The sequence below is a fragment of the Lithobates pipiens genome, unplaced genomic scaffold, assembly GCF_037356315.1.
Source record: "Lithobates pipiens isolate NorthernLeopardFrog02 unplaced genomic scaffold, aLitPip1_a1.2 Scaffold_13, whole genome shotgun sequence".
Taxonomy (NCBI): Eukaryota; Metazoa; Chordata; class Amphibia; order Anura; family Ranidae; genus Lithobates; species Lithobates pipiens.
Window position 1 is genome coordinate 172,845,632 of NW_027507718.1, and position 27,075 is coordinate 172,872,706.

At 45.0% G+C, this 27,075-nt stretch overlaps 1 protein-coding gene across 1 annotated transcript in view; it reads right to left on the minus strand.

The window, feature by feature from the left end:
* The window catches only part of GAK (cyclin G associated kinase), a 176,619-nt gene that overhangs the window by 116,663 nt on the left and 32,881 nt on the right, over positions 1–27,075 (minus strand). The window contains 6 exon segments of the mRNA XM_077475892.1: positions 1,345–1,480; positions 8,609–8,698; positions 10,901–11,026; positions 13,968–14,110; positions 26,451–26,511; positions 26,513–26,566. Of these exon segments, the coding sequence (XP_077332018.1) occupies positions 1,345–1,480; positions 8,609–8,698; positions 10,901–11,026; positions 13,968–14,110; positions 26,451–26,511; positions 26,513–26,566 (610 nt within the window).

Genomic DNA, 27,075 nt, shown 5'->3' on the forward strand with positions numbered 1-27,075 from the left:
GGAGGGCAACATGGCCCATATTTGGTGGACATGTCCGCGGGTATGTAGACTATGGGTCAGGGTTTACGCGCTACTCTATAATCTACTATGAGTAAATCTTAAAAGAGATCCGTTTGAGGCACTCCTTGGTAAACCAATCAATGAATTATTACGCCCAGAACGGCAACTAGCACAACATCTCTTTACTGTGACTAAGTTGACAATAGCAAGAGCATGGAGAACCCCAGCCCTGAGTTTTGAGGCAGTCAAGAACCGCCTGAACGATGTTATGGTCAATTAAAAATTGTCTTCTATTCTTTCGGACACTCATACCAAATTTCTTATGGTTTGGTAACCCTGGATTGTATATTATTCTCCTAGATTTGATGTCACTTTACTATCACTGTAGGAGCTCGACTGGGCACACCCCGTGAACCCATTGACTTCTCCCTTCCCCCCCCCCCCCTCCCTTCTCTGACTTCCCTTTCTACTCTCTTGACTCTCACTACTCCTCCTCTACTTTCCACTCTAAAAGCTCTTCTAATCTATGCTTGGCCTTTTGTACATCTCCTTCTTCCCTTCTCCGCTTTTCTTCTAACCAATTTTTTGAATATTACTATGGGCTTTCTGTATGTTGAATGACACTCTTGTGTTGCAGTTATGTAAAAACCCAGAGCCGTCCGGATCCAGGAACTGTGTAAATTGCTAGGCAACAATCTGCTCGAATTTGTACTATACTGTGAAACACCTGTGTTGAAATCTGAATGTAAGCCTATTGTATTGGAACATAAGTTTATAATAAAAACCTTTGTTAAAGTAATAGGAAATACTATTTTGTAGCAATAGGAGTACTTAACCTTTCCTATACTTTTATTGAAAGACGTTTTCCCTTTCAAATAAGGCATGACAAGGTGCCATCATTGTGAGCAAAGTGACATAACTAAGCATCAAGTTCATAGGTTGTCTTTTTCAACCTCGCCTACTATGTAACCAATTATTCTAGTCAAATAGTGAAAAAAGATGAACATAGAACATTTTCTTTCACTTATAAAAACAAGATGGTACATCTTCTTTAAAAAAAGAACCAGTCACTAACTTGAAAAACTGCAGGTGCAAGCATAGAAAATAATTTTTATTGACTTGAAAAGTGTTTTTGAAATTTCTAGAAAATCTGCCTATTCCAGGATAGTCAATTCCCTAGCACACTACCCTTCCTCCTTGGACATCATAAAATTATTCTCCTCTAGGAGTGTCTAAATATCCTCTGTGCTCACTCTGCATTTTTACCTCCCCCTAACCTTCCTACATATCTTTTAAAGGCCTGCTTCACATGGGCGTACTATAGATGATTATTAGTTCACTCACTAATAAGTCCATGAAAGACCGTGTATTTAGTGTCGTTCAATGGTATTGAATATTTCCCATTAACGATACGCAGCTTTGATCCATCTTCAAAAGGATGTTGTTTAAAGCATAACAGGTATAAAATACAACCAAGTGCCTAAAAAGGAAAAGGGAATAATAAAAAAGAAAAATTAGATTTTAGCTTAGATTTTGCTTGCAAAGGACACCAACAATGACAGGACATCAGTAGGGAAATACTAAACATTTCTGTAATTCAGGGATTGTACCATTTCTCAATTATGCTAGAAAAGTAAACCAACCTAGTGTGATTATTTTACAAATAAATGAAATGCCAAGCATAGAATTATCTCTCCATTGTATAGTGTAGCGCTCCTCAAAATATTTGCATACATACACTATAAAATTATTGGGACACCTGCCTTTACACGCACATGAACTTTAATGGCATCCCAGTCTTAGTCCATAGGGTTCAATATTGAGCAGCTGTAACAGCTTCAGCCCTTTTGGGAAAGCTGTCCATAAGGAGTGCGTCTATGGGAATGTTTGACCATTTTTCTAGAAGCACATTTGTGAGGTTAGGCACTGATGTTGGATGAGAATGCCTGGCTCACAGTCTCCGCTCTAATAAATCCCAAAAGGTGTTCTACCAGGTTGAGGTCAGGTCTTTATGGACCTTGCTTTGTGCACTGGTCCAAATCATTTGGTGGAGGAAAGATTATGGCAGGGGGTCCTTTTTCAGGGGTTGGGCTTGGCACCCTAGTTCCAGTGAAGGGAACTACTAAGACGTCAGCTTACCAAGACAATTTGGACAATTTCATGCTCCCAACTTTGTGGGAACAGTTTGGCGATGGCCCCTTCCTGTGTAAACATGACTGCACACCATTGCACAAAGCAAGGTCCATAAAGACATAGATAAGAGAGTTTGGGGTGGAGGAACTTGACTGGCCTGCACATAGTCAACCCGATAGAACACCTTTGGGATAAATTAAATTAAAGCAGAGACTGTGAGCCAGGCCTTCTAGTCCACATCAGTGCCTGAACCCACAAAATGTGCTTCTGGAAGAATGCAGAAACATTCCCATAGACACACACCTAAACCGTGTGGACAGCCTTCCCAGAAGATTTGAAGCTGTTATAGCTGCAAAGGGTGGGCCAACCCAATATTGAACCCTATGGACCAAGACGCCAATAAAGTTCATATGCGTGTAAAGGCAGGTGTCCCAATACTTTTGACAATATTGTGTATATGTAAATCAAAGATAATTAAAAACATATATTGCCAAAATAGTTATTCATGCATAAAAAAAGTGCACACAAGCACATTGGAAGGAAAATATATTAGTTTTATTTGTAAATGCATTATTTAAGTATGAATAATTATTTTGACAATATATGGTTGGTAATCATATTTGATTCACATATACCTATGCAAATATATTGAGGAGGGCTGTCTTAAAATATCATTTTTTGTGTTTGGTGATTCACTAGAGAGCTGTTTCTAGAGTATATAGTTTAGAGTATTTAAAGGGGAAGCACGGGAATATTACCATTATAAAGGATTTATATAGCGTCAACAGTTTACGCAGAACTTTACAATGTAAAGGCCAGACAGTACAATTAAAATACAAATTTATACAGTAGGAACCAGAGGGCCCTGCCCATTAGAACTTACAATCTAAAAGAATATATTGTTTGACATCTAGAATTGTATTTACAGCTTAACCACTTTCCGTCGAGCTCATGCCGATATACGTCACCAAAGTGGCAAGGATGCGCAAAACCCCGTATGGGTACATCGGCCCTTTAAGAGCCGCCAGAGGGTGCACTCATTGCACTACAGGGGGACCCGATGCGCGAGGCTGGCAGGCGCAAACCGTCGCCGGCTACGTGCAATTGTGTGCACGAGTGCCAGCACAGAGATTTGTGTGTTTTAACACACAAATCCCTGTGCTGTCAGGGGAGAGGAGACATGTTGTTTGTTCCTAGTAAATAGGAACAGCGATATGGCTCCTCTTTTACTCAGTCCAATCCCCATACAGTTGGAATACACTGAGACTGTATTCCTGCGCAATAACCAGTTAAAGCGACGCAGTGGCAAAATTGTAAAAAGTGCACTGGTCAGGAAGGGAGTAAAATCTTCCAGAGCTGAAGTGGTTAAAGCATAACAGCCCTTGGCAAATTTATACGTGCCCTGCAGCCTCTGAAAAAAATAGGATTTTTGTACTCACCGTAAAATCCTTCTCTCTAAAGTTTGACGGACACAGCACCTTTAATCTTGACCTTAGGTTATAGCGACACCTTCAGGAGAGGACTAGGCAGAACATGTAAAAAAAGCAAAACAGGGGGCGGTCCTACTGGCTATAACCCCTCACTCGGCTTCCAGCAGCTCAGCTCGTCAAAAAGCAGTACAAACATAAATAATAGGAGGGGTGGGTGCTGTGTCCATATTTGAACTTGAGTGAAAAGGATTTTACGGCGAGTACAAAAATCCTATTTTTACTTTCATTGACGGACAGCACCTTTAATCTTAACCTTAGGGATGTCCCCAAGCAGTGTCAAAAGATGAGGGGTGGGAACAGTAAGAAAATAAAACTCCACCCATAACAAGAACTCTTCAACAGAGGCGTTTCAACCTTAAACGGCCGCCTGAAAAACCTTGCGGCTGAAGCAAGCATCCGAAGATGCGTTCCTATCAACCTTGGAAAATTTGGTAAAAGTGTGAACTGACGACCAGGTCGCTGCCTTACACACCTGAGAAAAAGACGCTTTATGTCGGAAAGCCCAGGAGGCACCAATTGCCCTGGTCGAAAGTGCCGTGACAGGAAAGGGGGGTGCCCGTCCCCTTATGGCATAAGCCTGAACCACAATCTGTCTGAACCACCCTGAAATGGTGGCCGACGAGACCACCAGGCCCTTCTTCGGACTTCAGCCACCGATATCGCCTCGACGGCCAGCTGCGGGACTCCAATAACTTGACCACAACTTGAAGAGTCTGCAGCTTGTCTGAAGGGAGAAAGACTCTCACCTCTGAGGAGTCCAGAATCAAGCCCAGGTATTCCAGGCATTGAGTCAGCACCAACAGCGACTTATGGAGGTTCAACACCCAAACAAACTCCCAAAGAGTCTGATTGGTGATCGCCACATCCTCCCTTATGAGGCGCAAACTGCTCTCAGAAAGGTTGTCCAGGTAACCCACAATTGCGAACCCTCGTCTTAGCCACGCCAGAATTGAGGCTAGCATCTTGGTGAAGACTCTTGGTGCCGTCGCTAGGCCAAAAAGGAGAGCTACAATTTGATAGTGCTCGTCCCCGACCACAAATCGTACAACCTCTGATGCCTGACGCATATGGGGACACGCACGTATACGTCCTTGATGTCCAAGGACGCCAGGAAATCCCCCTTATGGAGTGCAGCAACCACAGAGCGAACTGATTTCATCCTGAACCTTTGCACTTTCACAAAGCCGTTGAGGGCCTTAAGATCCAGGACCGGATGGACCCCTTCCTTCTTTGGGACTACAAACAGATTGGAGTAGAATCTCCGAAACCTTTCTGGCGTCGGAACAGGTACTATCACTCCGCGCAGCAGCAGGTCCTGTACTGCCCCAAACAGGGCCTCCTGACGAGCCGGAAGAAGATGAAGGTTGGAGGGAAAAAATCTGTTTGGTGGGCAAGAAAGAAGCCAGCCTGTAGCCTGATGTAACCAGTTCACAGACCCACTGGTCGGAAAGGAGGGAGGTCCACTGTGCTGCAAAATCCCAAAGGCAACCCCCCACCCGAGAGTTGGGTGGGGGCAAACCTTCATGCAGCAACAGATTTGCTCACAGGCTTGTTTGGCTTGCGAAACCAGATACGCTTTTGTCCCTCAGCAGGCACCTTGTCGGACTGGGAACGCTTACCTGCCAACCCGGACAGACGAAAAATCCGCTTCTGAGCGGAAAAGGAGGGCCCCTGCCTACGGCGTGGGTCCTTACCCTTCCAGGGCTGTGGGAGCAAAGTACTCTTGCCCCCAGTAACAATCTTAATAACATCATCCAGCGAGGCTCCAAATAGCCTCTCCCCTTGGAAGGGCAAATCCGCCAGTGCTTTCTTAGATGCCTGGTCCGCAGACCAGCATTTTAGCCAAATCAGGCAAATAAGGCCCTGCACAGGCTGGTCTGCCAGTTCCACGCAGACCGAGGAAACCGGATGCTTCTACAAACTTGCGGTGCAACAACTTGGCCCATTCAGTAAGCGTCTGTAACACCAGGGCCAAGGCCAACCCTGGCAGCAATGCTGACCCCCACCACCGTAAACATGGACCGGGCAACCGCCTCAGTCCTTCTCTCCGCAGGGTCCTAGAAAGCAGGGGTCCCTTCCACCAGAATCGTGGTTACCTTATTTAACCTGGATACCGCGGGGTTAACGACAGGAGGAAATGTCTGTTTTTTCAGGAAACTCTCCTTAAAGGGGTAACGCACCACCATCCGTCCCCACTCCTTGTAAATAAATGTATCAAAACAAGTTAGATAGGCAAACACTTAAGCCGTGCGGGCCGGCTTGAGGGACCCAAAAGGGACCGACAACTCCGCAGATGCCCCCGCCGTATCCTCTATCTTTAGGGTATCCCGCACCGCTATGATAAGTGCTTCTACTATCGCTTTTTCCTGCGCTGACCCGGACACGGAGCCATCCTCACTGTCCGAACGGTCCTGGTCAGCATCCTCTGAAACGTCAGAACAGGGACTCCCTGCCACAGCGGGACCAGAGTCTGAATCCGAGCTTTCTCCAGAAGACGGTGGAGAGGAGGGGGGCGTTTTTTACCCACCTTGCGCCCGCTCCCACCCTGGCAACAAATTATTCCAGGATGGCCGACAGAGCGTTCATAGGCACCGCAGGTGCAGGGGAACCAGTTGCAATAACAGGGATGTCTGGGGAAGAAGCGCCAGCTTCTGACGCCATGCTGACCCACTCTCACTTGTCACCACTAGGGACCTAAGGCAAGTCACACAAAATGCTCACCCTCCTAGCTGCCACAGACTGGAGGTGCCCCTCGTAGGAATCACCACCCTGACCCAGGTACTGCGCTGTGCTGCCCCTGTCCACTCTCCCCTGTGCAAGCCACAAGGTGTTTGTCAGTTTCAGGCTGTTCCAGACTGAACCAGCCACCCAGTGCTAAAGTAAAACAAAACTGAGGATACTAGAAAATGCCCGTCGGACCTTGAGAAAATAGCTGCTGTTCACGCGGCGGCTAGTCCCCACATGGCAACACACAGGTTTCCAAAAAACGGCCCAAAAACAGGGAGAAAACGAGCGGCCCACCAACCGCCCAGTGCAGCCCCCTGCCAGGACCCAGAGACCCCCCCAGAGGACCCCTGGCCAGGTACGTGCACCGCACCCCCTTTGCCCAGTCCATCAGCATGGGGAGGAGGGAAGGGAGAGAGAGAGACCCCCCTAGTCGACCTCCCAGGGAATGCTCAGCTGCTCCATCCTGCTGAGACAGGTAGAACCATACTTAACCCTCCTGCAGGGACTGCTGGACACATTCAACGGACAGACCCATCACCCGAGCAGTACTGGGTGGCTGTCGGCCACAGCACACTGACACAGACAGCAGTAGCCTGGTCATGTGCGTTTCCCGGAGCATATAGGTAGTCGGCCGCCCCTGGATAAGACGGGGCATGTCGTGGCCAATCCAGCGCGTAGCTAAGGTCTGCACACGCTCGATGGCCAGGCTGGAGAGACTACCACAATCTATATTATAGAGCCTGTCACCCAGCCTGGTTGTTGATTGTAGATAACAGGAATCAAAAAGCAGAAAAAATTCCCAGGACCTATGGTCCCCACAGGGAGCCAGGTCCTTCTATACTAGGCAGAAAAAAACTGAGCTGCTGGAAGCAGAGTGAGGGGTCATAGCCAGTAGGACCGCCCTCTGGGCGGTACTGTGCAGTTTTGCTGTTTTATATGTTCTGCCTAATCCTCTCCTGAAGGTGGCAATATAACCCAAGGTCAAGATTAAAGGTGCCGTCAATGAACGAAAGAGAAACACCATTCCTAACATGATGGGTAAGTTTTGCTGCAAACAAGCCTGTTTTCAGCACAGTGGCCTGGCTCTGAGTTTACATCCTGCTTTGTTGAGAACAATTTAGTACATAACTAAATCAGTAAAAAGGTACAAGCTGGTGTTACCATCATAACATAATTTTACATGAGTTTCCATAGGGGGAAAGTTTGAGTGAATTTTTCCCTATGCATGACCAGGAATTTGCACATTGTTCTCAAGTTCAAGATGATCCCAACTCGCTTTCCCAAGAGAGAACTTCTGAAGATTTGTAGTTAGATTTTTTATTTTTTTTGTATTAAATAGGTTTACACTGTGGACTATTCATTTAGCTTTGCAAACATTGCCATTGAGGGAGATTATTGTAGACTGTGGAGACGACTTGCTGGCCAGCATACAGATTTTGTGAAGGGGAGAACAGGGAATAGCAGCAGGTGTTTGCTTGAGCAAATCACTGGTATGTTTTAAAAACGATAGGAATGAATCAGACTCCCAGTCTCACGTGGATGGTGTGGAATCATTTCCGGTATTTTACCTCTACGATTTAACCCTGTGTTTCCCTCCGGAATCCTCTCAGAAAATAGGATTGCCTTCCCATTGGTTGTCCCCTATACCCATTGTACACCACCTGTATATGCTTCCCTCCAGAATGTTGCCAAGTAGGGCGTGGGATATGCTCTCCCTCTGTGCTAGTCTGAGGCTCTCTCATGGCCCTTGCTATGTTTCTGCAGGAAGGTTGTAAAAAATGTTTTCCCCTTTTCTTTTAACAATGTGTGCCTACGCTCCTAGTCTATGTTCAGAAACCTTTTGGACTAGGGTTTCCTTGCCCATTTTACTTGAATACTCATATTTATGGATACTGTTTGTACTGCTGTTATGCAATACCTATATATGTGGAAACAGATTGTAAGTGCCTTGCTTGTACCCTCTTAATACAATTCAAGCTATGTCTACTGTAAGTGGATCGTTATAATTTACAAAAAATTTTATAAAACAGATACAACTAAAAACTATAGGAAGGTTTTTGAGGGCTGCAGGGATACTTTTTCATGTAGGTTTCATACTGTATTGCTTGCTGTTGGTAAAATGTTTTTCTTTTAGATTTCATTCAGCTAGACCTTTCCTTAAACTAATTCATCTTTATTTAAAAAAGTGATACATTTGTCATATTAGCTTGCATTACCAAGACTGTAGTGTAAAATGAAGGCAAAGCTATAATCTTTACCCATATGTCTTGCTTTTCTCCAATTGGAAAGTTTGAATACAAGTCTATAATTTCTGGAGTTCTATACATTGGAGTGGTATTTCGAGTCACCTGAAAGAAAAATTCAATGTTTTGTATTATTCACAAACGTAAAGATTAAAGCAGTAGTAAACTCAGACAATGCAACTACAAATCGCAATATATAAAACTTAGTTTAGGCGTTTTCAAGTGCCGTATATAGTATGCCAAAAAAACCTTATTTGTTATAATATTTTGTGAACACTCCTAATTGCATCTACTGCCATTACTACTGTTGTCTTCCGTGTCTATACAATAATATTTTTCCACCCTCAGTATGTAGCTGTGGCTATAATCCCGCACATGCGTATTATTCCCTGAAGCCGAGCCTCATCTCCTCTTCACAACCCCTGTGACGTAGTGAGTCACATGGGGTCCAGGCTCAGCTTCTCAAGTGGAGTATTGTGGGATTTCGGGGCCGACACTGGCATTAGGAAACAAAGCAGCCCTGGCATATACACAACATTTTCCCATCAGCATAAGCTTTCTGGAAAACAAGGTCTAACAGAGCAAATGTGCCGGTGACGTCTTTTAAGAGAAACATAAGGATTACACTGAAAGAAAGCAGAAAAGAAGGACTAAAAACATAGCAAACAGTACTATAGGCTGCACGTATTATAGCTCATAAGACTCAAAGGTAAATTATCTATTTTTATGGTATGTGGTGTTCTCCAACAATCAAAACTCTTTGAAGACCATGTTTTAAAACGTAACCTTGGTTTTTCTCACATTCTAGCCAAACTCTCATTAATGCAGAACCCAGGAATCAGCAACCTAAATTATACTCCTTTAAGGCTCACGCACACAGGGCGTTAGAAAAAAAACGAGCTGCAAATCCACTACCAACGCCAGGAAAAAGCAGATGTAAAAATGTGCTTTTAGTAGCTTTTTGTATTGGCGTTAACGTACGTTTAGCCAACTTTTAGCAGCATTTTTCTGCCTCTATTCAAAATCAACGGTTCCGTCCGACAGCACATTAATTTGAATAGAAGTTACACCAGAAGTCGGATCGTGATGATCTGACTTGCGGTGCGACTTGTGCACTGAGGATCTTGAAGAGGAACCCCACTCCAAAATGAAAACAAAAAATAAAACTGGCCTGACTGATTTAATTCAATTTACAGAATTGCACTCGACAATGCAAAGTAATTTCTCACAAAATTCCCCATGTGGATATAGCTCCATCTAAAAAGCAACATGCAGATTGATTAATTAAAATAGGAGCTGAAGAAACTCAAAAATAGAGACGGGGAATCTAACTATGGATTACTAGTACTAAAATATTTCTCCAAAAAAGGCAACGTATCTATAAATTGCCTTTATGAACAGCCATGATATTCTCTTAAGAGGATAACAGATAGCAGTAGGTGGGGTTATATTTTAAAAAGCTCCCTGGCATCTTGTGACATAACCATTAAAGTGAGGTTTGTTACATTTTAAACATAACTGTATTCATGGTCTCTTTGAAAATAATGGTACATCACTAGGCACTTCTGCTTACCACACAGCCCAATTCAAGTGTTTATATAATAGCATACTTTTTGGTAAACTTAACTCACTAACTGTTGGACGGATTACAATTAGATCTGACAACAGGCCCTTTCCTTTCATTTACTGACCATCACCTTCAGTACAGAAAGTTAAAATGTTCAAAATTTTGAGCTGTCGCTGGAACAGAAATAAAATCTTCCAAAGGAGAAAGCTAATTCCAGCGAGAGCGAGATTTCCCCTTTCTTTCCAGACATAATCTTCAACTTCCTTTGTTACAGTGGCATCTTAAAAAGGTAGGAAGTTAAAATGAAAATCTCCTTTAAAGTGACAGGTATTTCAATCAAACCCCACCCGCAACATAAATTGAAAGCAGAACTCCAGGTAAAAAAAAATTTTTTTTACCCTGCAGTGGGGCTGTGTTCGCACTGCATGGGTTGACTGTGTTTTGGTCTAGGGCAGGGATATGCAATTAGCGGTCCTCCAGCTGTTGCAGAACTAAAAGTCCCATGAGGCATAGCAAGACTCCGACAGCCACAAGCATGACACCCAGTGGCAGAGGCATGAGGGTACTTGTAGTTTTGCAACAGCTGGAGGTCCAGGGGACCATTTCTGATGTTATCACACCCATAGACCAGCTCTGGATGTGAAAACGCCAGGAACCAAGGTTACTGGAAGCCTTTGGCTGTTCCATTTGCTGTACGTCAACCAGAAAACTGCATCCCTGTTGTCCCACCAGTCACTTACTTCATCTTCAACAGTTGCTCTCCTCTGTGCAGTCCAGCTGTAGTCTGGGTAATGTGCAATAGTAGTTGCACTACCAAAGTCACACAATTTAATTGTTCCTTGGTTACTCACTAGTAAATTTTCTACCTGCATGAAAACAAAAGATCTGTAAACTGATTATGCACAATTAATGTCAGGTCACTTCAAAGTAAAATGTTAAAAGTTGAATAGTTTGCTTATCTCTGGAAACTACCCAGACATTTGGCTAACCCATATTTATTTTGTCTTAACATAAAACTCTAATATATACCATGTACAGAGTAGACAAGACTTATTCAAAACATAACCAATACTTTTGGTGCTTATGAATTTCCATACCAAGTTCTTCTGGGCCCCTTGTGCAAAGTGGTTGTTAACCCACTTCTATTACACCAACCCATCCTCTTGGCACCATTATAAGAAGTTTCCCTGTGCTTGTAAAAAACACACACTTCACGATTCTACCTGTATGAGCTCCGCTCCGGACACTCAGTCGATTCCTCTCCTCTGTTCTGTCTCATACCTTCAGTGAGTGGGGCCGTGCCCTCCCGATGGTGTCAGCCGGGGAGGAGATGGAGAGACAGAGTGCCAAGCTGCTCACAATCAGCTAAAGCAGTGGGAGCGGAGCTCATGCAGGTAGACTTGTGCAGTATTTTAGGACAGGAGACAGATCACAGATCGCAGGCTGCAGATGATGGAGGTATGCAAACAGACCCCAATGTCAGGGGCTCAGCAGCCATGATTATTGTGGTCTGTTTGCAGAGGGGAGGGCCAGGTATTTCAGGTGATACGGTAGTTAAAATGACACAGCACAAGCACCGTGCTGTATAACAGGCTTTAAGGGAACAGAGTGTGGTTTTTTTTGGGGTTAACAAATGCTTTAACAGCTTTATATTCCTCAAAGGAAAATAGAGGGAACTGCAGTTCGGTATATGTTACAATTCCAAGTAGAAATAAACCCAAGAACAGAAATGCAATAGGTTAACCAAAAGTGGGAGCTGCAGTCTTTAGTCTAAGAACTCTTTCAGCAAGTAGAGAAAAAGAAATCTGTTGATCTAGCTAGAAATGCAGCGTTCTTTCCACTTCCTGCAAGATGAACTGGAAGCGTCATCTTGCCTTGTAAACTACTAATCTGCTCACCAGCAATGTAATAGAAATGGACCAAGGTAGACATTTTTGAAAGGGAATCTGTCATATTAAATGACGGATGTCATTGCTGGGAACTAAGCTGCGTGCAGGCAGGCTATACAGGTGAAAAGATATGATTCAGCTATCTGGACTCACCAAGACAGATGCGTTTGACGTACACAAAAAGCCTGTGAACCCATCCCAGCACATAAGCCAGCACATGTGTGAAAGTGCTGCCAGTCATGGAGTTCTTCTTTAACCACTTTAAAAATCCCCACTACTTTTTTACCGGTTTTGCTTTTTCATTGCCTGCACCAGAATATCCCTCTTAATCTTACTGTGTTTCTTTCCCCATCTCTCTTTGTATTGCCACATTACAAGTATGCCAGGTTAAATATGGCTAAAGAGAAGCAAGGATGGTGAGAAGCAAGACCACGGCTCTGCTGCCCTGCTCAGAGATGTTAGCATCCTGGTCTGCTAGGAAACCAGCAACTAAAAAGGACACTAAAAACTTCAGCAGGCCAGAGAGATGTGCATAAATATGCATAGCTAAGTGGGAGGCCGTACAGATCAATGATACGTGAAGTGGCACTAGGCAGGGAAAGACAGTGTAAGCCCTAACACACAAGCCTCATATACACCAACTGTACAGGTAGCACCATCATGGTGATGTCAGTGCTGTCTGTACTGAACTCTTGAGGTTGAGTGCCAGCACATATGAAACAGGCTGTGGTCCCCAAAACAAAATGTTTTCTGACTGTCGTATGAGAATCTACTCAGCTTGTTCATGAGATGCAGAGACAACCTGCGGTAAAAAAAAAAAGCCTGTAAAACGCCTGAAAAGTGCTATTGGCAGCAGCGTTTTGTGGGCGCTTTTAACCCTTTATTTGGCCACTAGCAGGGGTTAAAAGCACCCCAATAACGCTCAAAAAATGCTGGTAAAGTGCTGCTAGTTCAAGTGCCACTTTTTACGAGCGTTTTTCGGGCGCTGACATTGTGAAAGGGCTCTTAAAGCACTTGGGCTTTCCCATTGGGACTGCAGATGAGGCTTCTTTCAAGCGCTTTACAGGTGCTTTTTTTAACGCTAAAGCGCCTGAAAAACGCCTGAAAAGTGTGAAAGGGGTCTAAAGGGAATTAGGCTAAGTAACTGCTTGAAGAATGCGGAGACATTGCTTTTGCTAGCACTATTACATAATAGTTTCAGGGCAGTAAAGCAACTATTCAGCACTACTGCCTAGTTTACAGTTTGTGAACAAGAAAACTGCATCTTCTACAAGACAAATATTTAGAGTAATGACAGATTCCCTGTGCAGCAGCATTCCAGACTCTTGTCAAATGAATGGCAGGCTGTTCTGACAGGCTAAGCTCTGACACTTCCAGGGAGAAGAAAGCAAAGCGACCTCCGAGCTGCATCTTACCTTCAGGAGTTAATGCCTGCCTCCTTTCTGTTCCAGAGCAGCCCCCAAAAGTTGATTTAAAAAAAATAAAAGAATTTTATTTACCAATGACCTGAATGAAGATAAAAAAAACCATTCATGTAGAAATCCAAGAAATTTCCTAAGGTGCCCATATATGGATATTGAAATTTGGCCAGTTTAGCAAGGACCGTCTGAATTTCAATGTGTGGCCACCCCCCTTAAACAGAAGTTGATTGTTAGCTAGACTTCTGTTGAATAAACAAGCGGGAAAACTTTTGTTGATCATCAACTGTAGCCAACCTGTGTATTCTGGCAGTGCCTGGTCTTGATGTCAGAATACAATGTCCCAGCAGAAGGAATGCCTCCATCCATCTTGTTTTTGTGAATGGAGGAATCCATTTTTTATTTTGTTCAGCCAGCTAATCATCTTTGGCCAGCTTTAAGGTTTATAAATGTCTTCTTCTTACAATACAATCAGACAGTAGGTCCATAAAACATTTTACCTTGAGATCCCTATGAATTAGTGGTGGTTTCTGCTTGTGCATATGCTGAACTGCTCGACACGTCTGGTAAAAAATCTTCAATATGGTATCACAGGACAGTGGTCCCTTACTTTCAGCTCTGTTCAAGAATTCTACAAGTTGACCTAAAAGTATAATAGAAAGTAAAATTAAAATAAAAAAATAAATAAATCAAGAAACAAAAGTAGACCTATGCCCTGCCCACGCAGGGCCTCATTAGTGGCCATGAGAATAGGTGAATCACTTGTCTTTCTCTTACATGACAGCACTGGTAGTTGGTAACTGGCTTCTCAGACACCCAGCGCTGTGATATTAAGGTGGGAAGACAATGCTCAGCCCTGTGGAACCCCCAGCAGTTTAACCCCAGAACAAAAACATAAAATACTGTAGCTTACCAGTCGTTAGGCTGCATTTGTTTTTTTAATTTAAAATTTTCATCCCCCTTTACTTCCACCTGCTGATAAAGGACCACGCTTACTGTTCTAGAGTGACAATGCTCACTCTGCACGGTACTGAGAGACAGTGTTGTCCCTAGGACAGCAGAACACCCCTTCTCCTCATCTGCATGACAAGTAAACCAGGCAGGTCTGATAACAATGCTTGAGATTTCAGTGCAGCACACGCAAAGTACATAGAATTTCTAGCAGGATCAGCAGGTGTTTTTTTGTATTTAAATGTGTTTTCATGAACAAAATAACATGGAAATGTGCATGTATTGAAGCATATTTATGCATGTTTACATACCAATTTTACTCAGACAGACCAGTTAAACTGTACAAATACCTCAATGGTGATTCTAGTATAGGGACTTTTCAGTTGCAAACCCCTTCCCACTGCCAACTTCCAGCCCTGTAATAGCTTCTAGATGCCAGGAAACGGAGACAGGCATTAGAGTCATGTGACCGCTATGACCGGCTATCACAGCAGCCATATGATCGGAAAGCTCCCGATTGCAAGTATGCATTGGGAGTTTTCTGATCCCCATCCACAACTGTGCTGGGATTGCGCAGGGCATACACTCTCAGCGCAGGAATGTTTACATTTAGTCCAGATATATTTGGCCTCTCAGGGCAAAAGCCCACCTGCAGAGGCAGCATATATATGTGTACTGATAGCAGGAAGAGGTTAAAGTGTATGTGAACTATCACCTTGTAAAATAACCCATTCAGTTTGAAATTGGACATGAAAGGCAAAAAAAATTTGTGTATACATATAAAACGATTTCAAATACCTTTTTTCCTATTTTTATAAGTGATCACAAACCCTTCGTTCTCAGTTGTATAAGGAGCTCGGAGAGCTGGGGGTGGAGAAACAGCAGTATATTGATCTTTCAGAGAAAGGCTACGTAGGGTGGGGGATAGGAGGTGGCAGCACAAGTCTGACCATTATGAGAGAACTACATACAAAGAAAGACTGTGGTTACTACACTTACTTTAACCACTTGAGGTCCGGGCCATAGCCAAATGACGGCTACAGCGTGGACCTCAATTTTAGGGAGGCACTTGTAGGACGTCCTCCCCTGTTCATGCACCCCAAGCGAACCCTGCAGGGCGCCCGCTGTGATCACCAAGTCACTGAGACTCGGCTGAACACCGATCCTAGTAAGGGGCCGGTCCCAGCCCCTTACCATGTGATCAGCTGTCAGCCAATGACCGCTGATCACATGATGTAAACAAAAGCTCGGTGATCGTTTTTTATTTTCTGAGGAAAAAAAAGCAGATCCCTGGCTTAAGTTAAAGAGGCTAAATGTCCCAAAGAGGAAGGAGGCACATCTGCCTCCTCTGTGCCATTCAGTACCCCCTGCCAGTGCCACCTGTATTTGTAACCTGCCAGTGCCACCTATCAATGCTCGCAAGTGCCACCTATCAATGGCCACCAGTGGTGCCAATCAGTGCCACCTAGCAGTGCTGCCTATCAGTGTAAGCAATCGGTGCCCATCACTGCCGCCTCATCAGCTTACAATAACCAAAGAGAAAAATTACCGGTTTGCAAAATTTTATAACAAAATTCTGTCTTTTAATTTTTTTTTTTTTTTTAACAAAAAATAAAAACCGCTGAGGTGACCAAATACCACCAAAAGAAAGCTCTATTTGTGGGGGAAAAATTTTTTATAAAAATTTAATTTGGGTACAGTGTTACAAAGCCACCTCTTTGGGGTGTGAGGGCTGAGGACATGAAGACAGAAGCACAATGTCCTCATTTAGATGAAAGATCGAAACAACCTTTGGCAGAAAAGAAGGCTGCGGTTGTCGAACTGTAGGGGCCACGCGTCGAACCCCCTGAACAAACATACTCACCAATGAATCGCCAAGGGTCACTCAAAAAGAGACAACCAAAGCTGAGCCAAAGCGGATATCTGCCCCTTGATGGTGCTTAAGGCAAGTTTCTGATCCACTCCTCGCTGCAAAAACAGCAGGATTCTGGAAATCGAGTATGTGCGTGGACGCCACCCCATCTCCTCACACAATGAGGTGTAGGTCTTCCACGTACGACGATAAATCATCTGAGAAGATGACTTCTGTGCCCTCAGCATAGTGGATGTTACCGAATCCGACAGACCTCAGTCCCTTAGCACCTTGCTTTCAATGGCCATGCCGTTAAAGCCAGTGACGGAAAAGCAGAATGAAGTATTGGTCCTTCCGACCGAAGGTCCTCTCGGATCGGCAGTCGCCAATGGAACTTCCACCACCATTCGTACTATGTCGGCGTACCACGGACGCAGAGGTCAATCTGGGGCAATCAGAATTACCAGAATCCCCTCGGCCTCCACTCTGTGAAGCAGACATGGTAGAAGTTTGAGTGGGGAAAAAGCATAAATCAGCCGATAATGCCCCCATGGAGCCACCAACACGTCTGCCACGTTCGCCCAGGGATCCTTTAATCTGTCCACAAACCTCTGTACCTTCCGATTGAGTCGACAAGCCAGGAGATCCACATCTTGCGTGCCCCACCTTAGGCAAAGGAGCCGAAATACATCTGGATGTAATGACCATTCCCCTTGGTCCAGCATCTGACGACTTAGTCGGCTTGCCAGTTTTCTACGCCCTGAATGTACACAGCCGACAGAGCCGGCACGCACCACTCTGCCCACCACAGGATGCGAGCGACCTCCAGTGCTGCAGCCAAGCTCCTTTTTCTTCCTTGATGGTGGACATACTCCACTGCCGTGGCGTTGTCCGGCTGGATTCTGATGGGACGACGCCCCTGCAGCCTCTGTGACCATGTGGAGAGGCACCTACTGATCACCCGAAGTTCCAGCACATTGATCGGCAGGTAGGATTCTTCCTGGGTCCAGCGACCCTGGGCTGACTGTACGCCCCAAATTCCTGCCCAACAGGTCAGGCTGGCGTCCGTTGTGAAAACAGTCCAATGAAAAGGAAGGAACGACTTCTCAGACCGAAGGGCCGTCGACCTCAGCCACCAGAGCAGGAAATCCCTGACTAGCTGGCTCACCCAAATTTGACAATCCAGGGACAACAGAGATTTGTCCCATTTGGACAGAATCTCCTTTCACAAGTGTGGAATTGAGAATACGGTACCGCCTTGAAAGTGGCTACCATCAGACCCAGGACTCGAATGCAAAAACGTAGTGACCACCTGCGGGGCACCAACTTCACCGCAGCTTGAAGAGTCTGCAACTTGTCTGAAGGGAGAGAGACTCTCGCCTCTGAGGAGTCCAGAAGCAGGCCCAGGTACTCCAGCCGTTGAGTCGGCACCAACACCAACTTCTGTAGGTTCAGTACCCAAACAAACTCCCGAAGAGTTTGCATAGTGATTGCCACTTCCTCCCTTAATTCTGAGGTGGAAGCTGCTCGCAAAGCCAAAATTGAGGCTAGCACCTTAGTGAAGACCCTCTGTGCCGACGCCAGGCCAAAAGGAAGAGCTACAAAATTGGTAGTGCTTGTCCCCGCAGAAACCTCTGATGCTTGATGCATATGGGGACATGCAAGTATGCGTCCCAGGGATGTCAGAAAATCCCCCTTCTTCCTTGGGACTACAAACAGTAGAATCCCTGAAACTTTTCTGGCAACGGTACAGGTACTTTCACCCTACGCAACTGCACTGCCCCAAACAGGGCTTCCCAACGAGCCAGAAGAAGATGAAGGTTGGAGGGAAAAAAAAAAAATCTGTTTGGCGGACAAGAAAGAAAACCTATCATCTTGTATCTTGATGAAACCAGTTTGCAGACCCACTGGTTGGAAAGTAGGGAGGTACACTGGGCTGCAAACTCCCGAAGCCGACCCCCCACCCGAGAGTTGGACGGGGGTAAACCTTCATGCGATAACAGATTTGCTCGCAGGCTTCTTTGGCTTGTGAAACCAGGGACGCTTTTGTCGCTCAGCAGGCACCTTGTCGGACTGGGAACGCTTAGCTGGCGACCCAAGCGGACGAAAAATATGCTACTGAGCGGAAAAGGAGGGCCCTTGCCTATGGCATTTCTCCATACCTTTTCTGGACTGTGGGAGCAATGTACTCCTACCCCCAGTAACATTTTTAATAATGTAATCCAGCAAGGCTCCAAATAGCCTCTCTCCCTGGAAGGGTAAGTCCGCCAGTGCTTTCTTAGATGCCTGGTCCGCAGACCAGCATTTCAGCCAAATCAGTCGACGTAGCACTACTGCTGATACAGAGGCTCTAGAGAGCAAGGGGGCCGTATCGAAATCCGCATCACAGACATACTTAAGGCCCTGCACCAACTGGTCCACCAGCTCCACACAGACTGGGGAAGCCTGTTGCTTCGCCAACTCACGGTGCAACAATTTTGCCCATTCAGTAAGCGTCTGTGACACCAGGGCTGTGTCAGGGCTGGCTTAGCCCTTCCTCCTCTGGGCTGGCCACTCAGCTGACGGCTAATTGCCAGCTCTCTTCTCTTTACACAGTTACCAGCTGTTCCCGATGATGCTCGTCTGACCTGCCTATTTAAAGCCTTCCAGCTCATTCTTTCCTTTGCCTTCGCGTTGGTCACATCACAAGGAACCATCTCCTGCTGTTTGTTTCAAGACTGGCTTGCTGACATCCCTCCTGGCTTCTTATCCTGCTTGCAGTTGCTCTCCTTGGATCCCTGACTTCTGAACTGGCTGATTACTCGATCTGGTTTAAGAACTTAGCACTGGCTGACTACCCGATCTGGCTACTGGACTCTGAATATGCTTGACTACGCTTTTTTCTATTTAACTTTTTATTTTTATTAATAAACAAATGTGATTTGACTGTACTTCTGTCTCAGTCTGTTTCATGGTTCCTGACAGGCTGTTGCTAACACTTGCCGCAATCCTGACCCCACCACCCCACAAACATGGACCGGGCAACCACCTCGGCTCTTCTGTCCACAGGGTCCTTGAAAGCAGGGGTCCTTTCCACCAGAATCGTGGTTACCTTAATTAACCTAGATACCGGGGGGGTGAGCATTCGGGGGTTAACGACCGGAGATGTCAATTTTTTCAGGAAACTCTTCCCAAAGGGTTAACACACCGCCATCCATCTCAGTACTGAAAAAGGCCCGCTGCAGTTTTCCCCACTCCTTGTAAATAAACTTATCAAAATAAGTTGGTTAAGGAAACACCTTAGCCATGTGGGCCGGCTTGTGGGACCCCAAAAGGACCGACACCTTTGTAGATGCCCCGCCGTATCCTCGATCTTTAGGGTATCCTACACCGCTGTAATAAGTGCTCATACCAGCGCCTTTTCCTGCGATGACCCGGACATGGAATCATCCTCACTGTCCGAATGGTTCTGGTCCACATCTTCTGATACATCAGAACAGGGGCAGCCTGTCATAGCGGGGCCCCGAGTCTGAATCAGAGCTTTCCCCAGAAGACGGTGGGGGAGGGGGCTTTTTTTTTTTACCCCCCTGCACCCGCATGCCGCTTCCACCCTGGCAACAAAGGCCTCCAGGACCGCCGACAGAGCGTCCATAGGCACCGCAGGTGCAGGAGAACCAGTTGCAAATCAGGGATGTCTGGGGAAGAGGCGACCCATACTCGCCTGTCACCACTTAGGGACCTAAGGTAAGTCACACAAAATGTCCACACTCCTAACTGCCACAGACTGAGGGGCCCCCCCGCAGGACTCGCCACCCTGACCCAGGTACTGCGCTGTGCTGCCTACTCTCCCCTGTGTCATCCACAAGGTGTCTGTGTGAAAAGTGTGCTGTTCTAAAAGGAAAGAAGCATCCAGCACGAGAGGCAAAACTATGGGAGGCTACTAGAAAATGGCCGCCAGCCGCCTCAGCAAAAACGTCTGAGTGCGCCGAGAAAATGGCTGAAAGGCAAAAAACTGGCTGTGGCTACAAAAAAAATTAAAAATGGGCACGGAGTGCGCGGCCTCCCCACATGTCAAACACAGCAAATACACCCCAGCCTGGCCCAGAAACAGGGGACTCCCAACACCCAGCGCAGACTCCTGCCAGGACCCCCATGCAGGTACGTGCACCGCACCCCCATGTGCCTAGTCACACAGTGGCCCATAGCATGGGGAGGAGGGAAGGGACAGGGAGAGAAGAAAGGGAGAGCGAGAGACCCCCCTAGTTGACCTCCCAGGGAATGCCCAGCTGCACCATCCTCTCGAGACAGGGGAAACCATACTTGCCCTTCCTGCAGGGACTGCTGGACGCATTCCACAGACAGACCCATCACCGGAGCAGTACAAGGTGGCTGTCGGCCATGGCATATAGCTCACCGGCCGCCCCTGGATCAGACGGGGCATGTTGTGGCTGACCTAGCCCGTAGCTAGGGCCTGCTCACGCTCGATGGCCAGGCTGGGTAGACTACCAGGATCTATATAATCCAGCCTGTCACCGAGCCCGGCTGTTGATTGTAGATCACAGGAATGAAAGATGCAGAAAAAAAGAAAAAAATTCCCAGGACCAATGGTCCCACCCCTACACTAGGCCAAAAAAAAAAAAAAAACTGGAGCTGCTGGATGCAGTGTGAGGGGTTATAGCCAGTAGGACCACCCCCTGGGCAGCACTGTGCAAGTGTTGCTATTTTTAACACTTTCTGCCTAGTCCTCTCCTAAAGGGGTGATATAACCCTAAGGTAAAGATAAAGATGCTGTGTCAGTCAATGAACGAAAGATAAAGTAGTGAACCCACAAACGAATTACTTAGTTTGCACACCTGGGATCCATTTATAAAAAAAAAAAAAAAAAAAAAAAAAAAAAAAAAAAAGAGCTTTGGAGGTTTGGGTTACAGCAATGCTTATTAAAAGAAATTTAAACAATTTAAAAAAAGTGTTTGTAACCATAAATATAAAATAGGAAGGAGATCCTGTCCCCTTATACCAGATTAAACAGCACAGTGCTTTTGCTGTCTAATTTGCCCCTCCCTAAACTGTAAAAAACCTGCCTGATCCTGCCACTTCCTGTATCCCCCTCTCTGTACTGACCACAATGACTACCGTGGTCAGTTTGCGTGCCTCTGTCATCCCCAGCGCTGCTCTGCTCCCCTCACCCCCTCCCTCACTGTCAGCTCCTGTCTGTGTCTGTCTCCACGCACCCTCTCCCACTATTAAAAAAATAAAAATAAAAAAATAAAATAAAAAAAAGACTAGAAATTGTCACTGCCGGCCCAACAAACAGGGTAAATGTTTTATTAAAACAAAGCTTCTAGATACTTTATTACAGCCATCTTCAGGCCGGTCCTGCGACTCCGGGCTGGTCTCCTACTTTGATCCAGGGGAACTGCGGAAGGGGCTGAGCGGCCACATGACCTCCCCTTGCTGACATCAGATGGCGATCTCAGACTCTACCGCAGCAGCCCTGGATCAGTGTAGGAGACCAGCCAAGATTCACATGATTGGCCTGAAGATAGCTGTAATAAGGTATTTAGAAGCTTTGTTTTAATAAAACATTTAAAAGTGGTTATAAACTCTCCCCCACAACTTTGTCCCATGTAAATCAGCATAAAAAACCTAATGAACACTGCTTGTAGATATATCCTTACTTGCTTAGCACTGATGTAATCCTTTTTGTTCTTTAGAATGACGTCACTGAGCATGCCCAGATCTCCCCTGATATACGGCACACTCTCTATGTACTTGTCTATCTGTTATCAGGACTTCCTACTGCGCACCACTGATATTCCAGGAGGCTGCAGAATCATTCACAGCTTCCTCCTGCACGCCATGTGACCTCACATGCAGCGTAAACCTGGCCATTACTGCAGTCTTATCAGCTGAAGCTAAGAGTGACAAAAGCAAAACAGACAATCGGCACAAGTAAATACTATGAAATAAAACAAGTCAACTATGAACAGGGAAGCCATAGGAACATTGGATTGAGAAGGAGACTTGGTTAACAGTAGTACAGGAAGTGCAAGGGCAGAAATACACTCCACTGTGGACTCAGAAAACAAGTTTTTTAAAGTTTCTTTAAACAGGAAGTAATATGCGATTTGGGCTGGATTACAGTGGCTATAGTTTGATAATTACTCATTATAATGGACTAAATGAAAAGCAGCAGAGTTGGAGAGTTTACTTCCTCTTTAACCTGTGTGTTGTGCCTAGTTATAATGGGGAGGGGTTGGCAGTGACATACATATTTGTGGTAACAACCATTTTAAGATTCCGGTTCATAAGATGCATCAGCTGATGTGAATCATGCCTTGCAAAAAGGGGCTCTCTGAAGACATACAGGTGTTGATTTACTAAAACTGGAGAGTGTAAAATCTGGTGCAGCTCTGCATAGAAACCAATCAGCTTCGAGATTTTTTTTTTTGTCAAAGCTTAAAGTGGAACTTAACTCTCCTAATCAAAATCAATTATTTTGAATCCTTATGCTGCTAGCGTTAGTAGATAATAATGTACTTTCCTGTTTTAAACTTTCTTCAGTTACTTCCTGGTTTCTTGCCTAGGCAAATGATGTCATGCATCCCTGGAGTCTATAGGAGAGGAGGAGGAGTTTTCCTAGCTATGCCAACTCTCCTGTATGCATACCTGAGCTAAGGGTAGGAAGTAAATGCTACATGAATCATTCTTACTCAAAATGGCCTTGGCCAAAACTGCTAGGAAGTGATTTTCAAAGCAGTTTCTCAGCAAAATAAAGCATGGAGACATTGATGGATGGGCGAGTTTGCTTTGAATAATTAAAAGGATTTAAAAAACGTTTTTGGTTTGTGGTGCTCAGATGCAGTGAACATCCTCTTTAATTGAACAAGCTGAAATTAGAAGCTTATTGGCTACCATGTACAGCTGCACCAGATTATGCACTCTCTAGTTTTAGTAAATAAACCCCACAATCAAGAGTAGTTGATCTGCGCAAGGCTAGAAAGGAATACAAAGCAAGCTTAAAGGGTTTAGGTATCCATCTGTTAACAGACAAATTGTCTATAAATGGAGACAGTTTAATACTGTGGCTACTCTTTCTAGAAGTGGGCACTCAGCCAAGATCACTCCCATGGCATAGTTCAGAATCCTCACTGCGGTAAAGAACAACCTACAAGTAAAAAAACGAAAGGCTTGAAGACATCACTGGAACAAGCAAACATCCCCAGTTTACCATACGCAAGTCTTTGAACAAGCAGTGTCACTGGCAAAGCACCAGGGAGGAAGTCTCTGCTCTCCAAAAGAGCACCTTGGCAAACCACAATGCTACTGGGAACTGTTTGGTGGACCATTGAACCAAAAATGTAAAATTGTTTGGGAAGAATATTCAGCACTATGTATGGCACAGCTTACCAATTTCAAAACATCATCCCATGGTGAAGTATGGTGGAGGGAACATTATTATTTGGGCTTGCTTTACTGCCTCAGGGCCTGGACCACTTGCCATCTTCAAAGGAAAAATTAATTCTAAAGTTTACCAAAATATCCTACAGGATAATGTCAGGGTGGTTGTTTGCCAGCTGAAGCTTGGCAGAAGTTGGGTGATGCAGCAGTACAATGACCCCAACATCGAAGTAAATCCACCACAGACTGGTTGAAGAGAGAGAAAATGCATCTTTTGGAGTGGCCCAGTCAAAGCCTAGACCTTAACCCCACAGAGATGCTGTGAAAAGACCTCAAGAGAGCTGTTCACAACTAGATGTCCTAAAAAATGTGTCTGAGCTAAATCAGGTAAAATATTCCCATACAAAACCCATTACAAAAAACCTGACTGTCCGTGCAATCCAATCCAACTGGTCAGGGGCAGTAGACAGAAAAAAAATTGCTCACATACCAGATGGAGGAGTCCCAAGTATAAAGCTCATGCAAAAATACAGCAAATCTGGCCCTCTTTGAAAAATGTTTGGACACCCCTGACCTAAGAAGTATGTTTTCTAAAGGAAAAAAAATAAAAAAAATAAAACACCTTACATTTAATTTCAAGGGGTTCCCATACTTTTTCTTGCCACCGTAAATAATTCCAATCATCAGAAGTGCTCGTCATTGCACAAAGATCTTCAAATTTAATTGTGCTAAAAAAAAAAAAGGCAGGCAAAAGGGCAAAAAAATTGCAAGTGTTCTCCCTGCAGATGATCTTTCCCCATGCCTTGGCCTGCACTGTCTCTGTGTGGGGGCAGCCATCTTACTTGAAGCAGGGCTTGGTTAACTCATGTCAGAGCCTCCAGAAAGGACAATCAAATAGGACAATAGCGCATTTGCAAATTTCTATTTTTTAAGTATCATACCAGTTTACACAAAATAGCTAAACATTTTCAGGGTACTGCTTGGGTACAATTAACAATTCTAGATGTTCCCTCTAACATAGCAAATCTTGAGGTGTTTTTTTTTTTCAGTTCAAATCCACTTTAACTATGTGTGTGTGTGTTACTTCTTCTCCTAAGGAAACACTTAAAAAAAAAATGGATCTGAGGATGGGTAGATGTCCAATTGGCAGTTCTCACTAAGACATCCATTCATCTTCAAAAAACCCAAAATGGAGTAAGCCAGTTAAAGCGGAAGTTACATTTTTGGGCAGAACTCCGCTTTAAGTGCAGGTGACCCCTGACATGCAATTTTTTTGGGGGTGGAACGGGTACCTTGTTTTTATAGGCACCCAGCTCCCATTCCCCTGGCTCCGCGGCGCTCGAAGGAAGTTCACCTCTGCCCCCTTCCTCCCTGCAATCCTCTGGGACCCGTCACAGGTCCCAGAAGATTGGGCCATTCACAGCACGCAGAGCATGCCCACAGTTAGAATACACACACACATATATATATATATATATATTAAAAGAAATAACTATATAAGAGAATATAATAATAATAAAAAAATTTATTCAATAATGTAATCAAATGAAAAACACTGAAATGTGCCGAGTTGCAGAATTGTCACTGTCATTACTTTTAGTGTTTGATGATGAATTTCCCCACAAATTACTATCGCTCAATTCTGCGAGTGATTCTAATTTATTATCGCTGTATTCTAGCTGGTCTATAACCACTTTTGATGTAAACTGACATTTTTTGGTTGCTATGGACAATCTCCAGTTTCCTGGCATAAAGAACAATATTTATAATATAAAACTGCATGCAGGACACTGGACAGACCACTAGGGACAAAGAGGATGTGTAATTATTTGATACAGTATACTGTAATCTTACAGATTATAGTACTGTATCTATACTGTGTTTTTTACTTTTTGAATTTGGCGCCAAACTCCATTCCCGTGCGTCGCAACGCTTGCAGGGAACGGAGCTCTGCGCTGTCACAGATCGAGCGAGACACAGCGGCTCACTGGATCCAGGGGACAAGGTAATGATCCATGGATCCAGCGATGCAATCCTGAGCCTGGCTCAGGAATACCGCTTATGGTAATGAAACCTTACCCCGAGTCTGGCTCGGGAATGCCACCAGGGAGGTTAAAAGTCAGCAGCTGCTAACTTTTAAATCTGCAGAACTCCGCTTTAAGATAAATAATAATATAGAGTCACAGTGAGAAGAGTTGGTAAATAAATAATACTACTATTTTAACAAGCCTAACAGAGAAAAAACATAAAAAATGTCCTCTTTAAAGTGGTTGCAAACCCACAAAAAATGTATAAAAATATAACCCTTCAACACAAATAGGCATAATGAGTTAGTATGCATCGCATACTAGCTCATTATAAAAACCCGTAGCGGTCCACCGTACACCGCTCCGGCCAGCGACATTGCTCCCGGAGTTAACTTCTGGGTATTGTGGGCCCCAGCGCTGCGATTGGCCAGAGCCACGATTAAGTCACTCCTGCACATGCACGCGAGAGCCGCCAGGAACGGCATGAACATGTCATTACTTCAGTGCACAAGTTGCCAATGATGTTGGCACATTCAGATACAGGGGATATCTCCTAAACCGGGAGATATCAGGTAGCTACAGGTAAGACTTATTATACTGTAGGCTTACCTGTAGTCAAAAGTAGATTGTAAGGTTATACATCCACTTTAATACTAATGATCGTCTTTCATCCAGCTAAGTGTCCTTGTAGGGCTCTAAGACATGGCAAAGAATTTTTATTGATTTATTCAATGTGATCCCAGACCATGCAGTATTGAAACAGGTTTACTCACCTTTACATAGTTCTGTTAGAAGCAAGAATTCGCCTTGGCCAGTATCCGATTCCTCCTTTCCCTATTGAAGCTGCTGAACTAAACTGTACTATGTTTGGATGTCCAGATAGTTTTTTCTGTCAACAATAGCTTAAGGAACTTTTGCAGCAAACACATTTAATTGCACATTTTGTAAAAACATTTGTTTTTGAGGAGAGAGGAGAGCGAGCGCGAGAGGGGGGAGAGAGAGGAGAGAGAGAGAGAGAGAGAGGAGGAGCGAGCGCGAGAGGGGGGAGAGAGAGAGAGAGAGAGAGAGGAGAGCGAGCGCGAGAGGGGGGAGAGAGAGAGAGAGAGAGAGAGGAGAGCGAGCGCGAGAGGGGGGAGAGAGAGAGAGAGAGAGGAGAGCGAGCGCGAGAGGGGGGAGAGAGAGAGAGAGAGGGAGAGCGAGCGCGAGAGGGGGGAGAGAGAGAGAGAGAGAGAGAGAGAGAGAGAGAGAGCGAGAGGGGGGAGAGAGAGAGAGAGAGAGAGAGCGAGCGCGAGAGGGGGGGAGAGAGAGAGGGGAGGGGGAGAGAGAGAGGAGAGCGGGAGCGCGAGAGGGGGAGAGAGAGAGAGAGAGGAGAGCGAGCGCGAGAGGGGAGAGATGAGA